Source organism: Mustela nigripes, chromosome 4, assembly GCF_022355385.1.
Source record: "Mustela nigripes isolate SB6536 chromosome 4, MUSNIG.SB6536, whole genome shotgun sequence".
Classification (NCBI taxonomy): Eukaryota; Metazoa; Chordata; class Mammalia; order Carnivora; family Mustelidae; genus Mustela; species Mustela nigripes.
The window spans coordinates 163,867,729-163,894,512 of record NC_081560.1 but is presented as its reverse complement, the minus strand read 5'-3'; the positions used below and the strand labels follow the sequence as shown (position 1 = coordinate 163,894,512).

Genomic DNA, 26,784 nt, shown 5'->3' with positions numbered 1-26,784 from the left:
ATATGGATCTTACCTAGTTTGCTTCCCTTGTTTTGAGTATTTTCCCCTCTAGTTTCGGCTGATTTTGGTTGCTTTTCAGTGCCTTTCACATAGTTAATTTAGGAAATGCCTTACCGAGAGTTGCTAATAGTTCTCAACAGGGAGCTTGGTAACAATGTAAGAGCTGCAAAGCTCCCATTGCTAGACCAAGAATCAGCAGGAAGATTTTACACTTGCTAGTAACAGAAGTGGTTATAATGGGGAAAGGACTTGGTGCTTCGAATTCCATGTTAACTGAGTTACATGATATTAGGATATTGGAGTGAAGGAATCTTCCAGAGAGAAATAGGACACTTGAATCCAAGTGAGAGTCAAGGCTTGGAGGTCCAGGGTTGGAGGGTTACAGTCAAATCCTGTATGACTATACATCAGCAAGTCCCATGTTTTATAAATAATGGGTAACCACCAAGACTGAGTCTTAAAAGTCTATTTGGTGGGTTTCAACTAGCATTTTTTAAAAAAGATTTTTATTTATTTATTTGACAAAGAGAGGGATCACAAGTAGGCAGAGAGGCAGGCAGAGAGAGAGAAGGAAGCAGGCTCCCCGCTGAGCAGAGAGCCCTATTCGGGGCTCAAATCCCAGGACCCTGGGATCATGACCTGAGCCAAAGGCAGAAGCTGAACCCACTGAGCCAAAGGCAGAAGCTGAACCCACTGAACCCCATGCCCCTCAACTAGCATTTTTGAAAAATAAATTAGAAGTAAATAGAAAATGTCATAGCACATCTGATGTAGTAAAAGTATGTATGTATGTCATACTTTTGTGTGTGAGCGTACACATACACACACACGTCTTATGTGTTATGTATATGTTGCATCACAGTGTAAAGTGTGGCAGCCACAGTTAAAAAATGTTTGAAAAACACTTAAAGCTGACCCATTGTTTCTGTAACCGAAGAGATGGAGCACAGAGAAATTGAAACGTCTGTCCAAAGTCCTTAGCTTAGGAGCTGAACCAAGGTCTCCTGAAGCCCAGACCAGTGCTCTCAGGGTTGAAGTCAGAAGCACAACTGTAAGTTCCTTCCACATCAGTGAACTTAGAAAAGCAGAAAAGTGTTGCATTAGGGGTGTTGGAGGAGGGACTTCAAATGGAGGGGCGGTAGCCAGAGTGACACACTGCAGAAATAGGGGAGGGGTGCGGACCAAAGAAAGACCTTGTATTTGGCAGATAGAGTGAGGAATAGGTGCCACCAAGGCCCAGAGCACATTACAAGGAGTTTAGGAGGGAAGTGGTGATGAAGATAGAGAAGCAATTCCTTTGAAGTCTGGACAGTAATTGTAGTGAAACAACAGAATCCAGGAAAATCTTGTGTGTGTGTGTGGCTTTTTTTTTTTCTCCCAAGATGAGAAAAAGCAGCATAGACCTGAAGGCACTTTTGCCCATATTACACACATAGTTCAGGTTTTAGTACTCTGTGGGGCAAGGTTTCTTTCTTTTCATTGTAGGTATGTGAACATGATACTTTTGTAGGCTGGATTCAGACTGGATTCAAACTATTGGAATAAAATGTCTGCCAGTCTTTCCAAAACATTAGCTTTTCATCCTGGCTCATGTCATAGCTGATTGAAAGCTGTGAGTGTGGCAGGTGCCATGAGGGGCGTACCCATCCGAGTCACAAATGACCAGCAAAATAGAGGTTTCACGCTCAGTAATGCTGGTGTTCCATGCTCAGTAATGCAGGTAGGGGCAGTAGGATTACTGTAACTCACCTGCTTGGCTGTTCTTGGGGCACTTTGTGCCACTCCCTCTAATGTCATTCTGTTACTATAAGCATGAGCCGCTCCCCAATTTTTAGCTCACGAGAGTGTGTTGAGTCCCAAACACTTACATTCTGGTTAGACCTCGCTTGCCTGACGGTCCTGAGGAGGGGTGGGGCTCCTGCTCCAATGCAAGCTGGCTAGAAGTATGTGTCCTCTTCCTGACCAGCTCTTCCCTTTCTCTCTCTCTCTCTCTCTCTCTCTCCTTCAGGGACCGTCTTTCTCTTGATGTTTTTTGCATTTTCCTGAGTGTCTGCTTCTCTCGTTGCAGACTCACACTTCCCGTTTACTCATAGTTTCTACTCCTGCTTCACTTTAGATTACATAGAACCAGACTCTTGTCCCACCACTGCCTTGGGCCATTATTACAGCTTCTGTTCCTGTCTAATCTGCCTGATATCCTAATTCAGATTCCGGGGAGAGCAAGTACAAGTGATTCAGCTGGTGTGTTTTAGTTCCTCCTCATCATATGAACTAACCATTCATTGATCTAGATACAAACCAGTGGCCCAGAATGATACAGGTGTGTCCGGGACGGGGGTCACGGGGACTGCCGACCCCGCCCATTTGGAATGGGGTGAGCTCTAGAGTGCCCCAGTTCTGAGGCGTGGCTGGCCCACACCAGCCCCTGCATTTGGAACTGGGTGGAGGTGTTTTTTGGCTGTCACAGTGGCAGGTGCAAGGAACTATTTGTTTAGAAGGCAAGGACCAGGGACACAAAATGTTTTCAGTGTGTAGACCTGTCCTATCCAATGAATTGTCCTCTCCAGAGTGCCAGTTGTGTTCCCACTGAGACACTGGAGAAGATAGATAAGACTTGTGCCGGCCTTCAGGCACTTGCAGTTTTGAAAAGAAAACAGCATATAAACAAATAGTTAAAATACAATTTTATAAGTCCCTTAAGGGGAACTGTTAAATACCTTTACTCCACTTGCCCTACTACCTGTATAACCTTGTGTAAAGAATTTAATCTCACGAGCTGCAGTTTCTTTATCAATAAAACGAGCTGATATGCCTACATGACAGTATTGTGAAGATTAGGTGAGTTTACAGATATCTACGTACCTTGAACAGTCCAGTAGAGCCTGGCATGTGGGAATGCTAAATAAACATAAGCCGCCACCGTCACTTCACCAGCACAGAGATCCCACATCCCCTTTGACTACAGTTCCACAGGAATTTAGTAGCCAGTACTTGTACTTAGTGCTGTACCAAGCATCAGGGGGTATCCAGAGAAGGGTGTCCCCCGACCCCCAGTATACACACAGGACTTTACAGACCAGGTGAAGAGGTAAAATGTAAAACAATCATGTACTATGGTACAGAAATGTACCATCTAGATAGTGAATGCTAGGGACAGTCAGAAGGGGAAAGCTCAGTCCTTATCTGAGTTAGGGGAGAAGGCTTTAGGAAGATGTTTGAACTTGAGCTAGAGCTGAAGAGAGTAATGGAGGTTGACCTAGGCAGAGAGAAGCAGGGGGAGCATTCCCAGCTGGGGAAACTTTATGAGCAAGGGTACATAATTGTGGTGACAGAGAAACACAGTGTGGGGAGCACTGGAGTACTGAAGTCTCAGAAACCAGATGGCGGCTTTGACCAGAGCTTGAGAAATAAGATGGGCTAGGCGTGCATGGGTTGCGTCATCCTCTCAGATGTAATCACTGAAACTCTGCGTAGATGCCTTCTGTGAGGCAAAGAGTGACTGGGGAGAAGAGCAGGTGTCTGAGAACCGAGCCACAGTTTGGGGGCAGACAGCGGAGGGATAGGGCAAGATCATGTGAGGAGGTCAGGAGAAAACCAGAGAATTTACCTTCAATGTATGTACTTTTTATTAGCATATAATGTATTATTTGCTTCAGGGGTACAGATCTGTGATTCATCAGTCTTAAACAATTCACAGCGCTCACCATACCATACACCCTCCCCATTATCCATCACCCAACCTCCCCATCCCTCCTACCATTCTCCCCTCCAGCAACCCTCAGTGTGTTTCCTGTGATAAAAAGTCTCTTATGGTTTGTCTCCCTCTCTGGTTTCATCTTGTTTCACTTTTCCCTCTCTCCCCCTATAATTCTTTGTCTTGTTTCTCAAATTTCTCCTATCAGTGAGATCATATGATAATGGTCTTTCTCTGATTGACTTATTTGGCTTAGCATAATAGCCTCTGGTTCTATCAGTGTCATTGCAAATGGCAAGATTTCATTTTCTGATGGCTGGATAATATTCCATTGTATATATATACCACATCATCTTTATCCATTCATTTGTTGATGGACATCTGGACTCTTTCCATAGTTTGGCTATTGTGGACATTGCTGCTATAAACATTGGGGGGCACGTGCCCCTTCAGATCACTACATTTGTATCTTTAGGGTAAATACCCAGTAATGCAATTGCTGGATCATAGGGTAGCTCTATTTACAACTTTTTGAGGAACCTCCATACTGTTTTCTAGAGTGGGTGCACCAGCTTGCATTCCCACCAACAGTGTAGGAGGGTTTCCCTTTGTCCGCATCCTCGCCAGCATCTATCATTTCCTGACTGGTTAATTTTAGCCATTCTGACTGGTGTGAGGTGGTATCTCATTATGGTTTTGATTTGTATTTCCCTGATACCAAGTGATGTTAAGCACTTTTTCACATGTCGGCCTTTTGAATGTCTTCTTTACACATATGTCTGTTCATGTCTTCTGCCCATTTCTTGATTGGATTCTTTGTTCTTTGGGTGTTGAGTTTGATAAGTTCTTTATAGATCGGATACTAGCCCTTTATCTGATATGTCATATGCAAATATCTCCTCCCATTCTGTGGGTTGTCTTTTGGTTTTGTTGACTGTTTTCTTTGCTGTGCAAAGCCTTTGGTCTTGATGAAGTCCCAATAGTTCATTTTTGCTTGCCTTTGGTGATGGAAAACCAGAGAATTTAAAGTAAGAGAGAATGGCCAATGCTTTGAAGAGCCCCAGGGAAATGCTGTTGGATTTGTTGAGGAGGTTATTGTTTGACTGAAAAGACAATATTGATGTTATAGTGATACTCAGAATTACTTTCAGAGGATTTCTATGGGGGATGAGGTCATAGAAGGAGTGCATGAAGATCACTCTTTCAAGACCTTTGGCAAAAAGAATCAAAGACCTGTGACTGTATCTGAGGGGTCACAGAGTTGGACAAATCTTTCCTGTGCTTACTTTTTACAATCAGGGTGGTGTTGCTTATTGGAGGACAGATGGGTAGGCAGGAGGGAAAGGAGAAGGAAAGGGTTAATATATGGAGGCAAAAGACATATCTGGGGGGCCATATTTACCCAAAGGTTAGGAGATGACTGAAGCCTGAGAGGAAATAAGGCCCTCCTGAGTTTGGAATGATCCAGTCTGGTAGATGCCCACCAAACCCAAAGACCTTGCCCTGGCATCAGAAGCTGTGTCCTCAAGCTAGGTTGTCTGTTTTCTCCACAAGCCATGCCCTAAATTGTCTTTGTAGAATGTTTCATCAGCAACATAGGAAGATTGGCCTGGGGCGATGGCAGGTCTCTGTAAAAGCAAGAGATCTTAAGGAAAGGCAAGCTGTTGGGGGTGGATAGGAAGAAGAGCTCTTGAGGACCATCTTTCATGCAGACTGGAGGATGTTAGAGGGCGCAGTGGGAGAACCCGTGAATCAAAGCAGCTAACTTGCAAAACCACGGCAGGCCTGGCCTTAAATAGGATGTCAAAGTGAGAACCCAGGAACTTGACTCACCCACAGAGTAGATGACCCAGAATTTTCCAAATTGGTACTTCCCGAGAAACCAGGCAGTGCCCACACTGGGCATGACCATCCGGCTGTAATCGTGCCCACGCACAGTGATTACTGGTGGGAAGGGACATGTTTGCATACACGGTTCCACAGTGGACCTCATTCCACCATATCAAGAAACCCATAGCTTCTAACTGTGAACTGAGAGGAGGCTGATGGAATATATTATGTTTCATTGACTCTAAAACACCATCTATTGTAAGACATTGAAAAAGTTTAGGTACCATTAAAAAGACAACATCTAATTAAACTTTAACACACTATTGGAAAACACATCTTGCTTTTAGAGATGTTAAAATGTGAAAAAAAATGTGCATCTTAGCATCTACTGAAATGTGAAGATGTTTCTACTTAGTGCTGACCTCACAGCGATACTTAGATGAAAAATATGGTAGAATTTCTTTAACTTTCCTCAGTGATTTGGAGATAGGAAATTCAATTTTTTTGGTCTCCAGCCTCTGCCCGGCTTAGAGGAGGATGGAAACCTCATTTACCCCCAGTGCCACAGGTCCTAAATTTTAACTAAAATTTTCATAAAACTTAGGATAGTTCATGATTTCTAAAAATCTTTGGATAATGTCTTGTATCCCAACAATAGCAGAGTAATGCTCAGGACACTCTAAGTTACAATGATTGTTGCCATTTATTAAGTGCCACTTGCTGTGCTAAATCCTATGGATTAGGTATACATTAGGTACTGAAGTCCAGTAGCATCTAAGCTTTGTGACGGTGGTAAAGAGAGTATCCAGAACCTAGTAAGTTGGGATGTCATAGGTACTCAGTGAATGTGTGTTGTCAAATGGAATATTCTATTTTGGGGCATGGAAAAGTAACAGTAGAGGTAGGGTTTTAATACATGTTCTGTTCCAAGTTGAGATAACTGCACTCTAGTCCTAGTTTTCCTATTTCTTTTTTCCTATTTATTACAATAAATGGATGTTGGATTTTTTTCAAATGTATTTTCCCCCCGTCAATTGATTTGGTCCAATGATTTTTCTTCTTTTGCCTGTTGATGTGGTAAATTATATTGTTTGATTTTCAAAAGTTGAACTGGCATTATACTCCTAGAATAAATATGACTTGAGGGTGTTAAAAAAAAAAGATAAAATGGTACATATTATTTTGAAGACTTTATTTATTTGACAGAGAGAGAGATCACAAGTAGGCAGAGAGGCAGGCAGAGAGAGAGTGGGAAGCAGGCTCCCTGCCAACCAGAGAGCTTGATGTGGGGCTCGACCCCAGGACCCTGGGATTATGACCTGAGCTGAAGGCAGAGGCTTTAACCCACTGAGCCACCCAGGTGCCCTGGTATGTATTATTTTGTATTGCTGCTCAAGAAGGGAAGTTTAGGGAAAAGACCGATGCAGGGATTTAGAGAGGCTTTCATCTAGCTGGACTTAAAGGACAGAAGGTGAGGAGAAAGTTAGAAAGACAAGCTGGGCTTGTCATGTTCAAGGATGAGGAAGGGAACATATACTGGAAGTTGGCGTCACTGAGTTCCATAATAACGGCAGCAAGGACCCTGTCCTCAGGGCTTGAGGAGATGAAGTGGCTGCCTGGGTGGGTCCAAAGAGGCCTTACATACCAAGTGCCACTGCTTTTGGGACTAGTTAGTAGTTGATGTGGTTACTCCAAACTGAGATGAGTAAATGAAGTAATAAGGCAGCACATCACCGAAGAGTTTAGATCTCCGAAGTGACCAACGAGTCCCAACCCTTTTGTTTTATTTATATATATATATAAATATATAAATATATAAATATATATATATATATATATATATATATATATATATATATATATATATATATATGGAAACAACACTCCAGAGAGGTTCTGTAACATGTCTGAGATCACACAGGAAGGAGGGGAGGCAGGGCTAGATCCCAGGGCTTTTTTGAGTACTTTATTCACTATACCTGCTGTCCTCTGAAGATCTTAGAAGCAGCTCCAGAAACTGCTTAGAAATGGAAGCCAGAGGAGATAGAGAAGGAGAGAGGGACTACTCTCCTTCTCCACTACCCAGAGCTTGTTTAAACCAACACAATACTTTATGATTGGGTTCCCAGGGAAAACCTGACTTATATTTCCCTTGTGTTGAGGTTTTATTTTTTTTTCCGTGTTTCAGCTAGAAAACAGATACTAGCAATATAATGTCAGATATCCTGAGTTTGATGAGATTTTACCATCAAAATATCGGATCACACTTGGAAAGAATCTTTGAGAGATTGGGTTCATTCTAATAAATATAACCAAAGCCCTTAATGCTTAAGTTGATTCTATTTTGCATTATTCGTTTGTTTCATGAATTTATGTTTTGCCTGTTCAAGTAGATTCATTAAATCAAATGGGAGTAACTCTAAGTACCACCAGTTATACCCTGTTCCATTTACTATTCCTGAACTCAGGAGAGATGACATAACTTTCCCGATGAGACTAAGGAAAGCTTTTGAGGGCATTTCAACTTTTTCTACTTGCCCAATGGCCTAACACTCTGCTTGGTAGCTCCCTATTAAATATTCATACAGTTTTGTAGTTAGAACTTGAATAGGATTATGATTCAGGGAAATTGATTGTGGGGGGATGCTCATTTATAAAGGATATGTAAAATACTATGAGAGCAAGTGGAAGGAATAAAAGTTAACTACCTCACAGAAGCTGCAAAGTCTAGTTTTATAGGGTAGGATAGAAAAATAGCCAGAGGGGCACGGACATGAGCAAATTTTGAAACATCACCGTGGTGTCATGATTAAAATTGGAACTATAATGCCAGGCATGGCCATGTGCATAGGAAGAAGACCTATAATCCAGAACAGACCTTGACCCCTCATGGGAAGCACAAGCTCTGGATGCTGGATTTGAATATGCAGCTGTCTCAGCCCTGCAGTCACACACCAGCCATGTCAATGCTTTGTGCCCCTGTTTCCTCATTTGTAAAATGAGAGCAATAATAACTTCCTTCAAGAGACTTGGTAAATATAACATCAGGTACGTGTGTGTTTGGATAATAAAGTTTTTCATATATAGGTTTTTGGGGGGGGGGGCTGATTATAATCGATATCTGCTTACTCAATAATTTATTCTTGGCAGGCTATTTTATGAAAACTGTTTTTGCTCTCTTGATAATTCCACTTCTGCTGCCTAAAGATTAAGTAACAATAGTGCTGTCCCACCAGCAATACACCCCTCTAGGAGTGATGTGTATTGGAAAGTGTTCAAAAATGGTGCTTGAGTTGGTCCTAGAATTAAACTTCCCAGCCTAGCAGTATAGGAAGGTGCAGACTTGGATACGGTGCGCCTGACTCCTTGGCTCTTCCCAAGACCCGGATAGGATCTAGAAAAAGGAAGGGGCAAATGAGAAGTTTTGAGCTGAGTTCCCCCTGGTGGAAACCCTCCCAGCAGGGACTGTGCTAGAGGCTACTTGCCAAAGTAGGTGGCAGTTACAGAGCAAAGGCTACAGGGAAAGTTTTTTCAGTTGCCTTTGAGATTTAGGACCTAAAGGGGATCAATTCCTCTCTGAAGCCGGGTGGCCCCGAGTGTTACAGGTGCTAAAGGTAAAGACAGGGTGGGGGCTGGGTGGCCTGCCTGGAATGGCAGGAAATGCGGGAAAACCAGGATTTCTGATTGCCCCGGTTGGGACTGGGGAAGATGGGCAAATTTACAAAGACAGCCTGCTCGGGAGACTGTGGTGTTGTTACTTAAGCAGCATTTCCTGACCCACTGTCTCCGGCAGTCTACAGGGATGGGGCCAGCAAAGAGACCTCAGATCATTAAAAAGTGAAGAAAGAGTTTGCAATGGATTAACAGAGTAATTGAGAACTGTTGGTGTTAGAATATTCTCATTTTATAGCAAATGTTCTCTCCTCCACCTTTTTACTCTTTGTCATATCAGCGTTACATGTTCACTGTAGAAATACTAGAAAACACAGCCCAAGAAAGGAAAAAAAAAAATCAGCACTTCCATCTCTGCCAAGACTTTCTCATTTTCAGATATACGCACTGAAAGTATTTTCCCTTTTTAACTAAATCGCAGTTTGTTCATAAACTCTTGGTGTACGCTTTTTCCATTTAACCACACACAGACAACATTCCATGTTAAATAAAAATCTGTATCTCCGTGGCTATAATAGTATTTTGTCATACAGATATGCCGTAATTTATTTAACCAGTTCCTTTTGGGGAGAAAGTTTGGCTGTTTCTGCTTAGGTCGTTCTGAATTTTTTTTACACATTGGAGAACATCCCTGCCTATGCATCTTGCGCATTTGTCCAACTACTGATGTATAATATCTTCCTAAAAGTAAACTTCTGGCTTAAAACGTTTGACTTTTTTTATTTTAAGAAGTAGAGAAAGTAGGGGCGCCTGGGTGGCTCAGTCAGGTAAGCATCTGCCTTTCGCTCAAGTCATGATCCCAGGATCCCAGGTTTGAGTCCGGCTCCCTGCTCAGTGGGGAGCCTACTTCTCCCTCTCCCTCTACCTTTCCCACTGCATGTGCTCGCCTTCTTTCTTGCACTCTTCCTCAAATAAATAAAAATCTTTTTTGCAGTGTTTTTTTTTTTTCAAGATTTTATTTATTTGTCAGAGGGAGAAAGAGAGAAAGAGCACAAGCAGGGGAAGTTATGGTAGGCAGAGGGAGAAGCCTGCTTCTCCCTGCTGAGCGCTGAACCCAGTGCTGGACTCAATCCCAGGACTCTGGGATCATGACCTGAGCCCAAGACAGGCTCTTAACCAACTGAGCCACCCAGATGCTCCTAAATAAAGAAAATCTTAAAAAAACAAAACAATAACAGTATTACAAGTTATTACCTGCTGCCCTGCCCCTTGAGGTATCATGTCTGTCAGGGTTGACAAGAAGGAGCTGAGGGTTCTTGAAGGGGGAGCTCCCCCCTTCCTTTAGGAAGATGATGACTCTGTAAGTCAGAAAACCATCAGATGACAGCATAAAATAAGCATTTTCCTTGGTTTCACGTATGTTCTGCTGTAAATTATCAGAATACTGTGGAATCGTTACTGTGCTTGACACCGTTAGATTGGATCCTGAGGGGTTATTGATTCTGCCAAATGGGGTTTTACAGATCCCCTTACATGAAGATATGCAGATGTGCTTACATATGTAATTGCTCATGGTGGGTGCTTCAGAGCCGCTCTGCCCTGCCATACTGTTGGCTCCCTGGTGGCCGCCAACCCCCCCCCCCCCCCCCCCCCATTGGGGCCCCCGGGGGCCCCCCCCCCCCCCCCCCCCCCAGGTAGAATTTGGGTCACTGCTGGCCTCACTTGCCTGCAGACACGGTAGCTGTGGGTCAGGGGCCATAGGTGGGCTCCAGTCCCAGCTGCGCTTACTGAGGACTGTGCTTACTGAGCCGGTTCACGGAGTTCTCGTTTCTCGCCCGTGCCATGGGGACGATATGGTAGGCTTGTTAGGAGGATTAAATACCCTGGTGTTTGTAAAGTGCTGAGAACCATGCTTGACGCACTCCGTGAGGCCCTGTAAGTGTTGGTTAAAATACGAAGCTCCGAAGCTCCGAGGGGCTGCACGAGCAGGTGGAGGGAAGCCAGGACTGGGGAGGTGGGGGGGCCTCCCAGAGAGAACTGCCATTCCAGACGCAGCGTGAAGGGCTCTTACCGAAAGCTGTCACCTCCGAGCTTGCTCAAACTTTCACCAACAGAGACGTTTCTTAGTTAGCTTGACATCTGATTTTCAATTACTGGTGATACATTAATAGATTCGGGTGCGATGGAGAAGTGCAGGCTCAGCACTTTCAGAGCCTTCTGCCCCAGAGCCAGCTCCTGCCCTGATGCGGGTTTTCTTTTTTCCACTCTTTCCCTTCTCTCTCTCTCTCTCTCTCTTTTTTTTCACGTAGTGGCCTCTTTTTCTGCAGCTTTCATTTCCTTAGTTTCTTTCAAAGTGTGAGTGCTTGAGAGCTGTGAGCAGGGCTCCCAGGCCCTGTAAATCCCTCCGGGTTCTCTTTGCTGTGCTGGGCCCGGCCCACTGGGATCTGCATTCTGCTGGCTACAGGGTAAGGCCCCAAAGTGGGAGGGCTGGGTCCCTGGACAGAGCCCTGGCCAGCGGGGAGGAGGGGGTGCTGCCGAAAGCCAGGTCCTAAGGCAGACAGAGTAGACAAGTACCACCCACTTGTCTACTTAATGTCTACTTGCCTCTTAAATGAGAGCTGGATAGGCCTTCAGAATTCTTCCCTAGAAAGCATCCCCCCAAAACAAAGCGTAGTAAGCGTAGGCAAAGTGGGAGGCAATACTCTTCGATTAAAACCTCCTGAAGTTAAACTGTGACTGTTTTAAGGAGCAGGAGAGGAAGGCGTGAGAGGAAGGTGTGGAGTTTGAGTAAAGCTGGGCCTCACCCTGCCGCTCGTTCCCCAGGAGGATTCCAGCTCCATCCTTTAGAACCGGCCCTGCCGTGATAGCCTCGGGGACTCGGGCGATTCATATGTAAATGTGGGAAAGCCTCAGGGAAATGCCTACCCTATTCAAAGGATTTGGGGGTTGCGGAGCATTCCAGAGCTCTGGGAAGATTCTGCTCTGCCTGTTACCCTGGGACCCACACGTCCTCCCCCTGGCTGCGGCCCTCGGGCCCTGCAGGTGCGTCCCGGGGCACCGGAGCCCTCAGCAGCAGGTGGGGCAGCCTGAGCAGCTGGGGACCTTGTCGGCAGGTCAGAGACTTTCCCCACCAAACCCAGATCCAGCTTGCAGAGGAAGCCAGAAGTGAGTGGCTTTTTTTCTGTGACCCTGCTTACAAGTGTGGCTTGTAGAGTTGAGGGAAACTGCGGGGTTGCTGGACCCCCTCCTTACCCCACCGAGGAAGGAGCCTGGTGACGCATGCTAACCTGCGGGGTGGGGGTCCTGAGAGTGGCTGGAATGGGGACTTTGTGCAGGTGGTGGGACCTGGGACCGGGAAGGGGAACAAAAGGAAAGAAACAACCCCGCACGAACTGTTTGATCAGAGAGACTAATTTTGTGCAATCAGCTTTGGCTCCAGCCCCTGAATTCCTCTAGGGCCATCCCAGGAAGAAGGTGGGAGCTGGTCTGCACAGGGCAGTGTGGGCTGGTACTGGCCTCAGCCTCCTCCTCCATGTGCTTCCTCAGTTTTTATTGTTCTGAGAGAAAAGTGGAGTGTTCCAGTATCTTGACAGACGAGCATTTTGACTTGGAGCATTTTACCTAAATCTGGTGCAGAGAACATATTTTGGCCTGTGGTGGGAAAAGAACTAACTTGTGTTGAGTTATGGCCTTGTTTATTCCCTCAACAGCTTGGCAAAGCAGGCACAATTACCCTCATTTTACAGATGAGGACATTGAGGCCCAGAGGTCAAAGTGGCCTCTGTCGGGGTTGACCAGATAGAGCAGGGAAGAGCAGGGTTCCAAGCCTGTCCACACTGCAGCTCGCTGAGCGAGGAGGCCCCCTCTCTCACTCGGTCATCCCAGGCACTAAAATTTTACATCAGAACTTTTTCCTTACGCAATACATGGAATAACGGAAAATGGGTTTTACATTTGGAGTCATTTCAAGCCAGATATTTCTAGTTTGACTTAATCTTGAGAATTAATATGTGTTTAGAGCTTGAGAGTCACCTATACCTTCAGAAACATGTAGAATTTTAACAAAATTGCTGATACAGTCTTTGAGGATTTTAAATCATGCTAAAGTGTTCTTGGTCCAAGAGTTTATAAATACACCTGCCAAAAAAAAAAAAGAAAAAAGGAAGCATCACACTGGTCATTTAAAAGAATTGTTACCATTTCATTTTTCTCTTAATAAAAATAAAAATCGAGTTTCTTAGTGTAGGTTGCTGGCTTTTGATTGATGAATACACTTAAGCTTTCAGCTATTATAATTAATAGAATTTTGATTCCTGAGATTTGAATAGTTTCCAGGGAATTTTCAAGAGTTGAGGCAAATAAAGCCCTGACCTTTTCTAGTTGAGATTCCAGTCTAGGGAGGCAAATTGGTACAGGGTGAAGTGCATAGGATTTAGATTGAAATATATTCAGATTAAAATTCCAGCCCTGCCATTTCCTCACTACATAACCTGGGACAAGTTGGTCAGCCTCTCAAAACCCACGTTTTCTATTAAATCAAGTAATAATAAATCAAATAAGAAGTTCAGAGTTTTGACATGAATATTAAATAAGTTCAGGGACATAAATAGGTAAAGTGTATTGCCCTTGGTAGAAATTCAATAAATGTTCTCCCTTTCAGAGCTTTTTGTCCTGTATTAAAAACGAGTGTCTTCTAAAAGTAACGTATAATTATGTTGTACACCTAAAGCAAGCATGTCAATTATTCCTAAATAAAAAAGATAATAATACATTTTAAAAATGAGCTTCTCTTCTCAACTTGCCACTTATGGAACCATATTTGGGAGTGAGATCCTATTGCTTGTAATTGCAAAGAAAATTTGAAACAAGGCTATTGAAAATGAATTTTTACGTATGCTACAATTAATTTGGGCCGATGATTTAGCATTCTTGTGAAATAAGAGTTATGCTTGAACTTCTGTCATTCGTTTGCCCAAAAAAATTTCAAGAAAGATATTTTCCAATTATGTCTTTTTATACTTTGTTTTGAATAGTATAAAATTTACACGATTGCAATAGTACCAAAAACCTCCTGTATATCCTTTATTCACATTCCACCAGTGTTTAACATTTTGTTAGGTTTTTGTATTCATTCTCCACACACACACATAGACACACACACACTTTTTTTCTGACTGAGTGTAGGTTTCATACATTGTGTCTTTTTGTAAGCGTCCATGTGTGCATTTTGTATGAACCATGGATGTCATACCTGACCGCATGGATTTGCCATTTTAGGAAATTTTTCACTGATTTAATCATTTATCTAACTTATAGTCAATATTACAACTTCACCAATTGCCCTAGTAACGTCCTTTGTAGGAATTTTTCCCCCAGATCAGGACCTAGTTCATATTCACACGTGGCATTTATATATCATCTCCTCAGTTATCTTTGGGAACTCTCAGGCTTTGCTCGCTCGCTTGCTTGCTTTAAGTAAACTGTACACCCAGTGGGGGGCTCACACTCATGACCCCCAGATCAAGACTCACAGGCTCCACCAATTGGGGAGCCCCTGCTTGTCTTTCATAACGTGACATTTTGGAAGAATACAAATCCTCAATCTGCATGTGTCTGCTGTTTCTTCAAGATTTGTTTGAGATTTATGCATGTTTGACGGGGATACCGCATAAGGGATATGTGTTGTTTCCAGATATGACAAACAGAAAAATATGATGTCTGTTTGCCCCTTATTGGTGACGTGAATTTTGTTTACTCAGTGACCATATTCTCCCTTTCTCCATTATATATAGTCACTATTTTTTCATTTTTGTAATTAATAAGTAATTTGTAGTAACGATCTCAAAACTGCAAATATCCTCATCATCAGACCCCACCATCAACACCAGAATCACCCATTGATGATTTATGCCTGGACCACATTTTATTCTGATCATTGCAAAATGCTGGTTTTCTAATTCCCATCATTTCTTCTATATTTATTAGTTGACATTATACCATAAGCAAAAACATTATCCTCTCCCCATTTACTTATATACTTATATGTTATCAATATGAATTCATGGATTCTTAGTCAATGGATTATAGTCTATAGCTTATTTACTTTGATACTCAAATTATACCAGATTTGGCCAGTGGGAGCCATGTTAAGCCACCTCCATGCCTTTTGGAAATACTTTCATTGTTTTGTTGGGCACTTTCTTACTTTCTGCCATTCAGTGTTTCCGGTTCACCTGTACCTTCCTTGCCCCAATCTTAGTTATTTCTCCAAAGAATTCTGGTTCCTTTTAGTGGAGAGTGGTTTTTAGAAACCAGAATCTGGGTGCATTCTTTTTTAAACATTGGAATTCCTAGAGAAGGGGCTGTGGGGAAGATTTTTGAAGACTAAAGTCTGATGTGAAAGCCTCGTTTCCCATAAATCGTACCAACACATGTGTTTTTGCTTCTTAGATCTGCTAAAAATATTCTTGTGATCACACCCAGATTAGTATATTTACTCAACCAAATTCGTAGTTTTTTTAATGTGGATTTTTAAGGAATTTGAAATAAACTGAGCAGAGTCAGCTTGATTTTCAGATTTTTTTCGTGTTTATTTTAGTGTTTAATGTTTATTTTTAATGAACAAATGCCATCCCATCTTTATGAATCTCATCATGTGTAGCTAACCATCATGTGTAGCAGCCAATAATGGGTCATTGTAAAAGCTAATGACCAGGTACATATTTGTTTTTGTTTTTAGTTCATACGGTATGGTTCTACAGAGGTTCTTTTGGTTGAAAATAACATTAAAAAGAACTTCATCTTTCTAGTACTTTTGTATCTTCTAGGGCATTTGGAATAACAAGGTACTCATGTCTTCATTAATGTTTCAGTAGGGACAATCTAGATAATTTTTGTATATTTCATTGTGGATGTTCACCCTCCATCACGGTGACTGGAACACAGTAGGCCATGTAAGTCACCCAGTTCTCGGACAGGTAATTCCCATCTAACTCTTGTCTTCTCCTTAGTTGTCATTGTCATGTTCCCCTAATATTCTTTTTAATGTGCTCCATCAGTGTTTTTAACGTCCAGTTTGGTATTTCTGCTGCTGACCTCATGCATTGGTTTTTTTTTTTACACATAATTAAGTGAAAGCAATTCTTATAAGAACAGCCCCTCTCTCAGCCTCTTTCCCAAGGGGTTTTGGACACTGATTTGCCCTCCTGAAGTGGCCAGCTTCTCTTTTTTAGGATAAATTCTAGAAATGTTATCACACCGATGAGAGAAGTTCTCTTTGCAGAAATGGCTTTCTCAGCCCTTCATCTGTTCATAATTGGAACTGACGTGTGATCAGATTGCCTGGTGGTTGACAGCAATGAGACTTTGGTTCTCAAGGAATGTGTTCTTTTCAGCCTGAACTGTTGAAGAGTCTTGCTTCCACACCCGGAGCTGCTGACCAGTTCTCTCTTCCCTTCTAGAAATGACGCTGCTCTCCTCCCAGTCTTCATCACCGGTGGCCCCTCCTGGGTCCGTGTACACCGAAAACCCAGAGCAGAGGATGCTGGAGAAGAGAACCAAGGTGATAGAAGAGCTTCTCCAGACAGAGAGAGACTACGTTCGCGATCTGGAAATGTGCATTGAGCACATCATGGTGCCCCTGCAGCAGGCACAGGTGGGAGCCGTGCGAGAAAGTTTGCTTTACCCCGAATGTGATTCTCCAAGCCTGGAGCATTAGATTACGGGTGCTTTCACCACAAGGATTACTGGCTTTGAAATAAAGGCTGTGACTGCTTCTCCTGCTCTTAATTGAAGGGCCCCCACATGTGTGTGTCAGCAACTTACGCTTTCAGCATCCTGTCACTTCCCGAGACTACTGTTAACTTACCAGACTTGCTGTATTAGCTCCCGGGACATTCCCTGCTTCTGTGGCTCCTAAAGACACTCCCAGGCAGTCTGGATGGTCACTGCATTGGGAAGGCGGTATAATAATGAAGTCTGGGGACGGCGGGTTCGGTGGCTCTTGCACCTGACAGTACAGCGTTTGTTCAGGAAACCCTGACCTTCATGTGTGTGCCAGATACTTGTCTAGATGCTGGAGGTAGGGAAAAAAGGTTAACAGCCTCCTGGGCATTTACTGTCCATATTGCTTGTTACTTGACCATCTGGGCCTGGCTTGGGTTTATACTTCTGGAACATTCACTCCTAAGAGCTAGTACAGGAAGTGGGCACTGCCATCAGATTTTGGATTTTGCATGGGAATTTGTATCCCAGTATAATTCTAGACCAAACTGGTAACACGGTCCTTTTAGGAAGGTAGTGGGGGCAGGGAGTGAGCTGAGAATAACTGGGTCAGGGACAAAGAGTGACACTAAAGACAATGCTGGACGCTTCTCTTCTGGAATCTTGGTGATGGCAAGTGAAGATGACCTTCAACAGTTTTGTACCATCCTTGAAGAGATGTTCCTAGTATGAATGGTGTGCCATTAATTTCATTTCCATGCATCTTTACATTTTGTCTCCCTTTCTCAGATACCAAACATTGACTTTGAAGGACTTTTTGGAAATATGCAGATGGTGATTAAGGCCTCAAAGCAGTTATTGGCAGATCTGGAAATCAGCGATGCTGTAGGTATGACCTCCTGCCATTGCTTCAGAAGCAGCTCCTCCCCACCTCGCAACCACCACATTTGTTAAACTTCATGGGTAGGAGGTAAGAGGTGAAGCAGCCTTGAGAAGCTAGAAAATGAGATTCTAGCTACCTAGTTCAGGGGTCACTTGGCCCTCTGTTCTCCTTTATCTACGGCCTACGTTGAGGTGATGTCAGCAGTAGAAGAGATTTTAGATGTCACATAGTGTGGGTTTTCCGGACTGACACTCCTGAGATTGCTAGCACAGGTTGCACCCAGTATCTACTTTTGTCTATAAAATAAAATAGACAATACCGAATATATTGTAAAGAATAAGCACAGCTACAGTTTTTTGACACTTCAACTCTACATATAAGTATGCTGAGTCACGATTTACAGTGTTGGCTGTCATGTGGGTCATGGTCAAAACTGTTTGAAAAACAGGCATCTGTTTTTAATCAACAAAGGAACTGTGTTAGTTATCTATTGCTTTGTAACAAATTACACCAAAACTTAGCAGCTTTAAATCAGGGACATGTATTACCCCACAGTGCATGTGGCTGAGGAATCCGGGAAGGGCTTAGCTGGGTAGCTCTGCTCAGGGTCTCTCCGGAGGTGGGGGTCAAGCTGTTGGCCTGAACTGTCATCCTTTGGGGCTCAAGGATCCACTCTAAGGAAGCCTCCTCAGCTCTTCAGGCCCTAATTCCTTGCCCTTTGAGCCTCTCCAGGAACTGTCCTCAGGACATGGCAGCTGGCTTTTCCCAGTGAGTGATCTAAGGTGGAGAGAAGGCTCAAGATGGGAGACCCACAGAGTCTTCTGGATATGACATACTGTCACTTCTGTTGGTCACACACACCAGCTCTCGTACAACATGGGAAGGACATCCTACCATTTTGCTATTTTCCTGGAATTATGGTCACAAGATGCTACCGCAGTTCTAGCCATCCCCCTATACACATTGACACATCAGGCAGAAGGGAAAAGTAACCCTGTGTCATTTAAGAGTGAGCAGTGCTTTCCCACTGCTCTCCTATCAGATTTCTCTTTATTTCTCATTGGCCACAACTGGGTCACATGCATGTGCTTATTAAGCTGATCCGTGGAAAGGAGAATGTGACCATGATGTTGGCTTAAACTAGGTACTATTCACCTGACTCACCTGGGAGAGGAATGGCCACAGGAACAGAATGCGGGCAAATTAAAGCTTTGGTGACCCACTAGCAAAGGGCAAATTTGGCATGAATTGCATAAGCAATTTTTGGGGAAATCAGGTTTATTTGAGTATATTTCTTTGTTTTTTTATTTTAATATATTTCTAATTTAGCTTATTTTTAATACATTCCCACTGCACATAGAGAGTTACAAAGAACAACTTAATGAAAAAGGCTCTTACCCATTCCCTCTCCACCAGCTCTTCAAACCAGAAGCACCCAGTGTTACTAGGTTTCTTCTCTTGCCTTCCAGAGAGTTTATCATATATCCACAATTACATATATATTTACTCTAGGCCCCAGCCTCCATTTTTTTTTTTTTTTTAAATCACACAGGTAGTAGGGAATTATTCAAACTGTTCTACACTAAGTCTCACCCCTGCAACAACAGTGTACCTTCCAAGCAGTTCTATGAGCCAGGAATAGAAATGGAAAAAGTATACAGAGAGGGGGAGAACTCAGCCAAAATCAAGGTAATACTGGGTGCTGGCGAAAGCAGTGCAGAATTCGCATTAGTAATCTGACTGGGGAAGGATTCTAGTGCAGACAGGACAGGATCTGGTGAGGGAGGAAAGAATGGGGCTTGTCTGAGTAAGGAGAGGAGAAAAAAGCACCAGGAGATTCTGGGTACATAGAGTTTTAGATTATTTTACCCCTGTCTCACAGAAAGAAATCTATTTTACATTGTGACCCAGGATTCGTGTGTGTGTATGTCTGCGCTTTGACTGTGTCCAGCATTGCTTGAGATTTTCTTTTCTATGCCATTTATTTCCACAAAGTGCTGAATGTGACCCACACAGTAGATCACATGACCCATTTATGGGTTGTGACCCACAGTTTGAAGGACACTGGAAATTAAGATGTAGGTTGGCGAGTTGGTGATTGGTGTAGAGTGGGCCCTACAGAGAAGGTCACTGCAGTGAGTGGAGGGCACACGTCAGCAGCAGCACGATCATGATAGTTCTGGAAATGTCGATGCGGAAACGGTGCAAAGGAATAACGCAGAAGAAGGCAGGCAGATATTCAATATGGAGACATTGGAGGTCAGGGCTCCCAAAGTGTCCCCAAGGTCAGGAAGGCAGCCAGCCCCGTCCACTGCCATGCCCGCTAAGCTGTGGGGACAGGCAGAAGTGAGGCTGCCCCAGAGAGGGCAGCGTGAGAGGGATGTTTATGGGAGAAGTCAAGTTTCTCTCATAGAAAGGAGCAGTAATTAAAGACGTAGATTTAATGTAAATGAAAACTACGTAAAAATAGAGCTTTCCATAAGACAGCACATGGAGAATGGAGGTGACATTGAAGAGAAAGCAGTTGGGTTCTGTGGGGGGGTTTCTGTCCAGAGCAGCTGGTAGGAAGGGTTAGCAGGCTTGCTAAGTGGGATCAGGTTTTGAGAGAGGACCTCAAGGGTGAGCGGACCTTGAGGAGCAGTACAGGCTGAAGCAGGAAGGACGAAGGAATTGTCAGAGTCATTATGGTGGTTATTAGTTTACAGCTATGTTTTGTTGTTTAATGCTTTAATAAATACACATGTTACTGTCACAGATTTGGAATTTTTTTAATATTATAGGTGTTTTAATATAATAAACTTCATTTATAGTCCTGTGTATTTAATTCATGCACAAAGAAGAGGTTAGAAACTGCAGCTGTGGAAGGACTCTCTTCCTCACTGTGGTTTTCCCTGGGGCTTAGAGAGTGAGGGGTCCTTACAGTTCTGATCTTATGTGAGGAGCACTTGCAGACACCTGTGCCTGACTGAGAAGGGACTGGAGACGGTTTCTGTGTGTGTGTGTGTGCTTTAAAAAATAAATATGTGATGACATGATTCTCTGAAATTTTGCTTTAAATAAATATGATTTTGAGCTATTTCATGTAGTGCTCGCTTCGGCAGCATATATACTAAAATTGAGCTATTTCATGTAAATTATAAATTGGGTGATTAGTCTCATTATCGTTTCTTGTGATAGGATTTAATTGATAAAAGTTTGGTTATCCGGCCTGCATGGAGGCTACTGAGAAGAAAGTTACTAAAAACACTCTATGTTTACGTATAATCCGAAGGGCCTGTGTTTCTTGATCACCGGGATGAGCTTGAGGGAACATACAAGGTTTACTGCCAGAATCACGATGAGGCCATTTCACTGCTGGAAATCTACGAGAAGGATGAAAAGATCCAGAAGCATCTTCAGGACTCCTTGGCAGATCTCAAGTAGGAGTTTTGACCCCACTCCCCTTTCATCATAATTCTTTAGTTCTGTCTTTGAGAAGTCAGTCAGTCTGTTCATAGGTCTAGACTTCTTATGACATCTGTCTTATTTTAATCATAAATGATATGTTATTATAGGTCCTGTTATGTAACTTGCTCTTACATATTGCCTTTTCCCTTGAAAATCTTTAGTGGCTTCCCACTTCCTATCTGTTACAAAGTGTTAAGTTAGCATTTCAGGTAAGAAGCAGCCAGGAAGGGGCACCTGGGTGGCTCAGTGGGTTAAGGCCTCTGCTTTTGGCTCAGGTCATGATCCCAGGGTCCTGGGATCAAGCCCCTTAACGGGCTCTCTGCTCAGCAGGGAACCTGCTTCCTCCTCTCTCTCTTCCTGCCTCTCTGCCTACTTGTGATCTCTGTCTGTCAAATGAATTAAAAAAATCTTTAAAAAAAAAGAAGCAGCCAGTGAGATAGTTGGTCCAAACGAGTAAGAGCATAGGTAAGAAGACCCAATTTACCTATTTCTGATCTTCAGGTAAGATTCTCCTGGACTTAGGTTATAAGGATACAATATATGTCTGAGTAGATCAAAGTGAAGTTAGGGGCTTAAATAACTCTTTAATGGACTAGACATGCCTCCATAGATATTCATGATTTCCCTTTATCCCCTGTGATTTTTGTTTTTTGTCTGCCCAAGTAACAGGCATTACTTGAACTAATATATTCTCTGAAGAATGTGAGAATCGGCATTTAGCATTACCTCTAAGCAGTTGTCTGTTTTTTTTTCATGCTCACTGCCCTGTAGGAGCCTATACACAGAATGGTAAGCTCATTTCTTTGTTTTCTTCTCTTATATATAGACAGAAACCTAGAAGTAGACCTTTGCAGTATTTTTCTCCATAGCGCTTACCACAAAATGATACTTGCTACAATGTTTGCTTGTTGCCTATTTCCTTCCACTGCTAAATCCCTAGCACCTACCACAGTACCTGGTATTTATTAAGGTGCCTAGAAAATATTTGCTGAATGAATGAGATTGGAATGGAGAGCGAGAGAACAGCTATATTTAAGAATCACGACCATTACCAATAGGTCCTGTATTATTGACATTTGATTAAAAGTCTTTTTCCTTTTGTATTAGGGGATGCACAAATTACATTAATCTGGGATCCTTCCTCATCAAACCGGTCCAGAGAGTGATGCGCTACCCCCTGCTGCTCATGGAGCTGCTGAACTCCACCCCAGAATCCCACCCTGATAAGGTGCCCTTAACCAGTGCAGTCCTTGCGGTCAAGGACATCAACGTGAACATTAATGAATATAAACGTCGCAAGGACCTGGGTAAGAAAAGCATACTTGCTGAGAAGGAGGTATGCCCTTGACAGTGCTGTCTTCCTCAAAAGAACTACTCCTTCACCAGGGATGGGCAAGGCAGGGGCTGTAGAAACGGTGGCAGAATGGGGGGAAATGGGCTATGAAAAAGCAAGCAAGAACATAAAATACAACTGTGGAATATTGGAAGTAAGGCGCCTGTGATCGAGCTTGTAGCAATGAGAGTCTTTCCAAAGGATACGGAGAGTGGCTCATTCAGGCGCGGGTGAGTACTTTCTCTGTTCATGGAAGGCCAGCCTTTTCAACGCTTAGGCTTCTTTTCCTGCATCTTGTGTTGGATGTTTTACTATATCCACTCAGGTTAGGACTTCTCCTCTTCTTTCAGGAAACCCCAGTTTGCCCAGTCTCTGGGTCCTATGACGCTTCTCTGGCCTGAGCTCCGCCCCCAGTGCTGTGTAGTCAGTTGTAAACCACCCAGCGCTTTCTTTATAATGTGGGAGGAATTGAACCATATCTTTTCTCTTTCATCACACCTCTCATGAGGCTCTCATTTGAACCCCCGATGAGTACAGCATGGTGACCATGTTAAACAGATTTGTTAGTCACACCCTCAAGAAATCTATAATGTGGTATAACCTCTTTCTCTACCTTCTACGCACTGCAACACCCACATTGTTATGTAGTGTTGACTGTGCTCTTAAAACCCTCAGGCCTGCTAGCCTTTTGTCTTGGTTTAAAATTTATTTATTTATTTTTAAAGATTTAATGTATTTATTTGAGAGAGAGAGTGAGAGAGCATGAAGTGGGGAGGGTCAGAGGGAGAAGTAGACTCCCTGCTGAGTGGGGAGCCTGATGTGGGGCTCGATCCGGAGACCCTGGGATTGTGACCTGAACTGAAGGCAGATGCTTACCAAATGAGCCACCCAGGCGCCCCCCCTTTCTTAACATTTAACATAGTATGTATTACTGATTTCAGAGGTAGAGTTCAGTGATTCATCAGTCTTATATAATGCACAGTCCTCATGACATCAAGTACCCTCCTCAGGGCGCCTGGCTGGCTCAGTGGATTAAGCCTCTGCCTTTCGCTCAGGTCATGATCTCGGTCCTGGGATCGAGTCCCGCTTCGGACTCTCTGCTCACAGGGAGCCTGCTTCCCCCCCTCTTTGCCTGCCTCTCTGTCTACTTGTGATCTCTCTCTGTCAAATAAATAAATAAAATCTTTAAAAAAAACAAAAAAAAGGTACCCTCCTTAATGTCCATCACCCAGTTACCCATCCCCCCACCCAACCTCTTTCAGCAACCCTCAGTTTGTTTCCTAAAATTAGGAGTCTTCTGTGGTTTGTCTCCCTCTCTGCTTCGTATCTGCTAATGTGATGTCGTCTTCATCTCCTACAACAACAACGTATACCTTTGTAGCACCACCCCGTCTTCTCCCTGTGACCATGTCTCCAGACTTTTCTAGAGATTGTGCCTAAGGTATGACCCAGTAGTTGGTCACATGACTCCCATATAGCATTTTACTATGTGAGACGATTGCATAGAAATATCTCGTTTGTACATGAGACCATTTAAGATGGTCTTATAAAGGAAGTAGGGTTCCTTCCTACATTTCATTGGAGAAGAAAATGAGGCTTAGAGGAGTTAAGTGACTTCTGGGAGGCCACACCTTGATGAAATGATGGACCCAGGCCTTGAGCTCAAAGGTGTCCTGGACTCCAGATCTTGACTCTTCTCCCGACCCCTTGCTCCCTTTCCTCCTAACCACCTCTAGTCTGCACCATCTCTAGCTTCGTCAAGTAGCCTGTCTCTCCATAACGGTGACTTGCATTCATGTGTTGTCTCTACTCAGCTACAAACTCATTGAAAAGAAGCACTAGCTGTAGTTTGGGTTGTTGATCTCATTTTGTGGCTCATGTTGTAGCCTGTCCATGCTCAGAGAAGGGCTTTCTTGACTCACTCCCTAGTCCTCAAGTACCGAAAGGGCGATGAAGACAGCCTCATGGAGAAGATTTCCAAACTGAACATCCATTCCATCATCAAGAAATCCAACCGCGTAAGCAGTCACCTGAAGCACCTGACCGGCTTCGCTCCACAGGTGAGATTCCCACCGTTGAAGGCTTGGCGCATCTTCAGCAGCATTTGGGGGTTCCACATCATGGGCTTCCTGCATGGTGTCATGTGGCATGATTCCCCTTTTAGTACCTCTTTCGGTGTTTGCCCCGGGGTGGATACAGGGCCCGGCAGCTCCTGTGCACGGGAATCCTCACGCCCAGCCCTGTCCCCCATGCCCTGCGGAGCCGCTTACAGTGTGTGCAAAGGCTAACCGGGAGGCCTAGTCGGTCTTGATAATAGTCATTGTGGTTTTAGACGCCCGGGAGGAGCTTGTGACATATTTGGAGAGACCAAATTAAAGACGTGAAGCTAGAAGGGATTTAAGAGGTCACCGTAGTTCCACACAACTGTCACAAATTTTAAAAATGTGAAATGTGAGAAATTGAGTCATTGGGAAGCGTTTGTCCACATCCCTGAGAGTGCATCACAGACTTCATTGTCCAGCTTACGTGCAGCCTGCGGCCAGTGGGGAGCAGTGGCTAGCAAACAATCAGTTGCCCAGTGTTGCAGTGTGTTCTTGGTATGCCCTAGTACTTAGGAAGATAGGAGTTGCAGGAGAACGAGCTTCGTGTGGACAAGAGATTTAATCCAAGCTCAAAGAAAGGGGCTTTAGCATAGGGACAGAAGAGGACATTCCAGGCAAGGGGGCAGCTCGAGACAATGCACCGGGGTAAACGAATGTGGTCACCGGGGCAGGGAGAGAGCACCCTGACCCGAGCAAAGCTCATCTTCCCATCAGGAGCAGGAAGAGTTAAGGTGAGAAGGCAGGACGGCCCACATGTATTTTGGCGCTCTTTCAAGGTCATGTAGATGTATTTAACTCAAGTATGATTTGGGGAAACATCAAAGGCTTGAAATTTGGAGAAAAGATATTTTTAAGAAAGATACTTTTGCCAATAGGATAGATTGAAGGAGAATCCAGATCGGCTAATAGCACTTGTTTATTTTGAACAGATCAAAGATGAAGCGTTTGAAGAAACAGAAAAGAACTTCCGGATGCAAGAAAGATTGATCAAATCATTTATCCGAGACCTGTCTCTCTACCTGCAGCATATCCGGGTGAGAGAAGGCGCTGCCCTGCTTAGAATCACACAAGCTGGAATTCTGTCTGTTTTCCTGCTTGTCCGCCTACTGTGGGATGCGTGTTGAATAATTTGAACTCAGATGACCACTGTCCCCTGACATACTTGTTCCTGGGGGTCCTGTACGTTATTTAAGAGGTGACAGTGTTTGGAAGATGAGCATGCTGAATCTGAATTCTAGAGCAGGCTGCTCCTTCCCCGCTCTCGCTTTCACCGACCTCCCCACCATCTTTTTCTTACCGTCCCCTCTGTCCAGTTGTTTGTGAAGCACTTGGCACAAGTTCATTTTGTCAAGATCATTTCGAAGATCGAATAGTATGAGAATGGTTCCCATTGGAGGCATGTGTTCTCATAATAATGTTAACGTCCATCTAATTTAGTTGCCGTATACGAGGCCTCCAAAGCTGTTAGAATCATGAATGGGTCTGGAGAGCTGGAGGGGCTGAGGAGGTCAGGAGGTGTTTGCTTCTCAGTCAGAGGTAGGACTAGACTCCTTTCTGTTTGGGTATCTCCTTCTCCTATGGGCTTCACAGAATGGTGTTTATGTAAGCATATCATGTACCCCTGTCCTTCACACATGACATCTCTTCCTATGAAACCGTTTTCTTAAAGAGCCTCTGCTTGCTTAAAAACAAAAACAAAAATTCAGGAAAATGGTACAAATTCAAAAGGTACCAAAGGGATAAGTAAATTTCATTTTTTAAAAATATTTTATTTATTTATTCGACAGAGAGAGAGGATCACAAGTAGACAGAGAAGCAGGCGGGGGTGGGGGGGAAGCAGGCTCCCTGCTGAGTAGAGAGCCTGATGTGGGGCTCGATTCCAGGACCCTGAGATCATGACCTGAGCCGAAGGCAGAGGATTAACCCACTGAGCCATCCAGGCGCCCCCCAAAGGGATAAGTAAAAAGTGGAAATAATTCTTCCTCCAACCCGTCTCCTAGGCACCCTCTAGAGACACAATCTGCATTTATCAGATTCTCCTCTCATTGGAGATAATCGTGTGTGTGTAAGAGAGAGGGAAAGGTACACCCTGTTGAGCATCTTGGGTTTTGCACATAGTAGTATTTTGGAAGTCATTCTAGACCTGTGCACACAGAACTGC

General features: G+C 43.7%; 1 protein-coding gene across 3 annotated transcripts in view; it reads left to right on the top strand.

The window, feature by feature from the left end:
* The window catches only part of DNMBP (dynamin binding protein), a 104,888-nt gene that overhangs the window by 65,504 nt on the left and 12,600 nt on the right, over positions 1-26,784 (top strand). For all 3 annotated transcript variants that reach the window (XM_059398334.1, XM_059398336.1, XM_059398335.1), the window contains 7 exons: positions 16,597-16,790; positions 17,648-17,747; positions 21,013-21,160; positions 21,960-21,977; positions 22,296-22,495; positions 24,451-24,581; positions 25,553-25,657. In XM_059398334.1, coding sequence (XP_059254317.1) covers positions 16,597-16,790; positions 17,648-17,747; positions 21,013-21,160; positions 21,960-21,977; positions 22,296-22,495; positions 24,451-24,581; positions 25,553-25,657 — 896 coding nt within the window. The remainder of the gene's footprint in view (positions 1-16,596; positions 16,791-17,647; positions 17,748-21,012; positions 21,161-21,959; positions 21,978-22,295; positions 22,496-24,450; positions 24,582-25,552; positions 25,658-26,784) is intronic.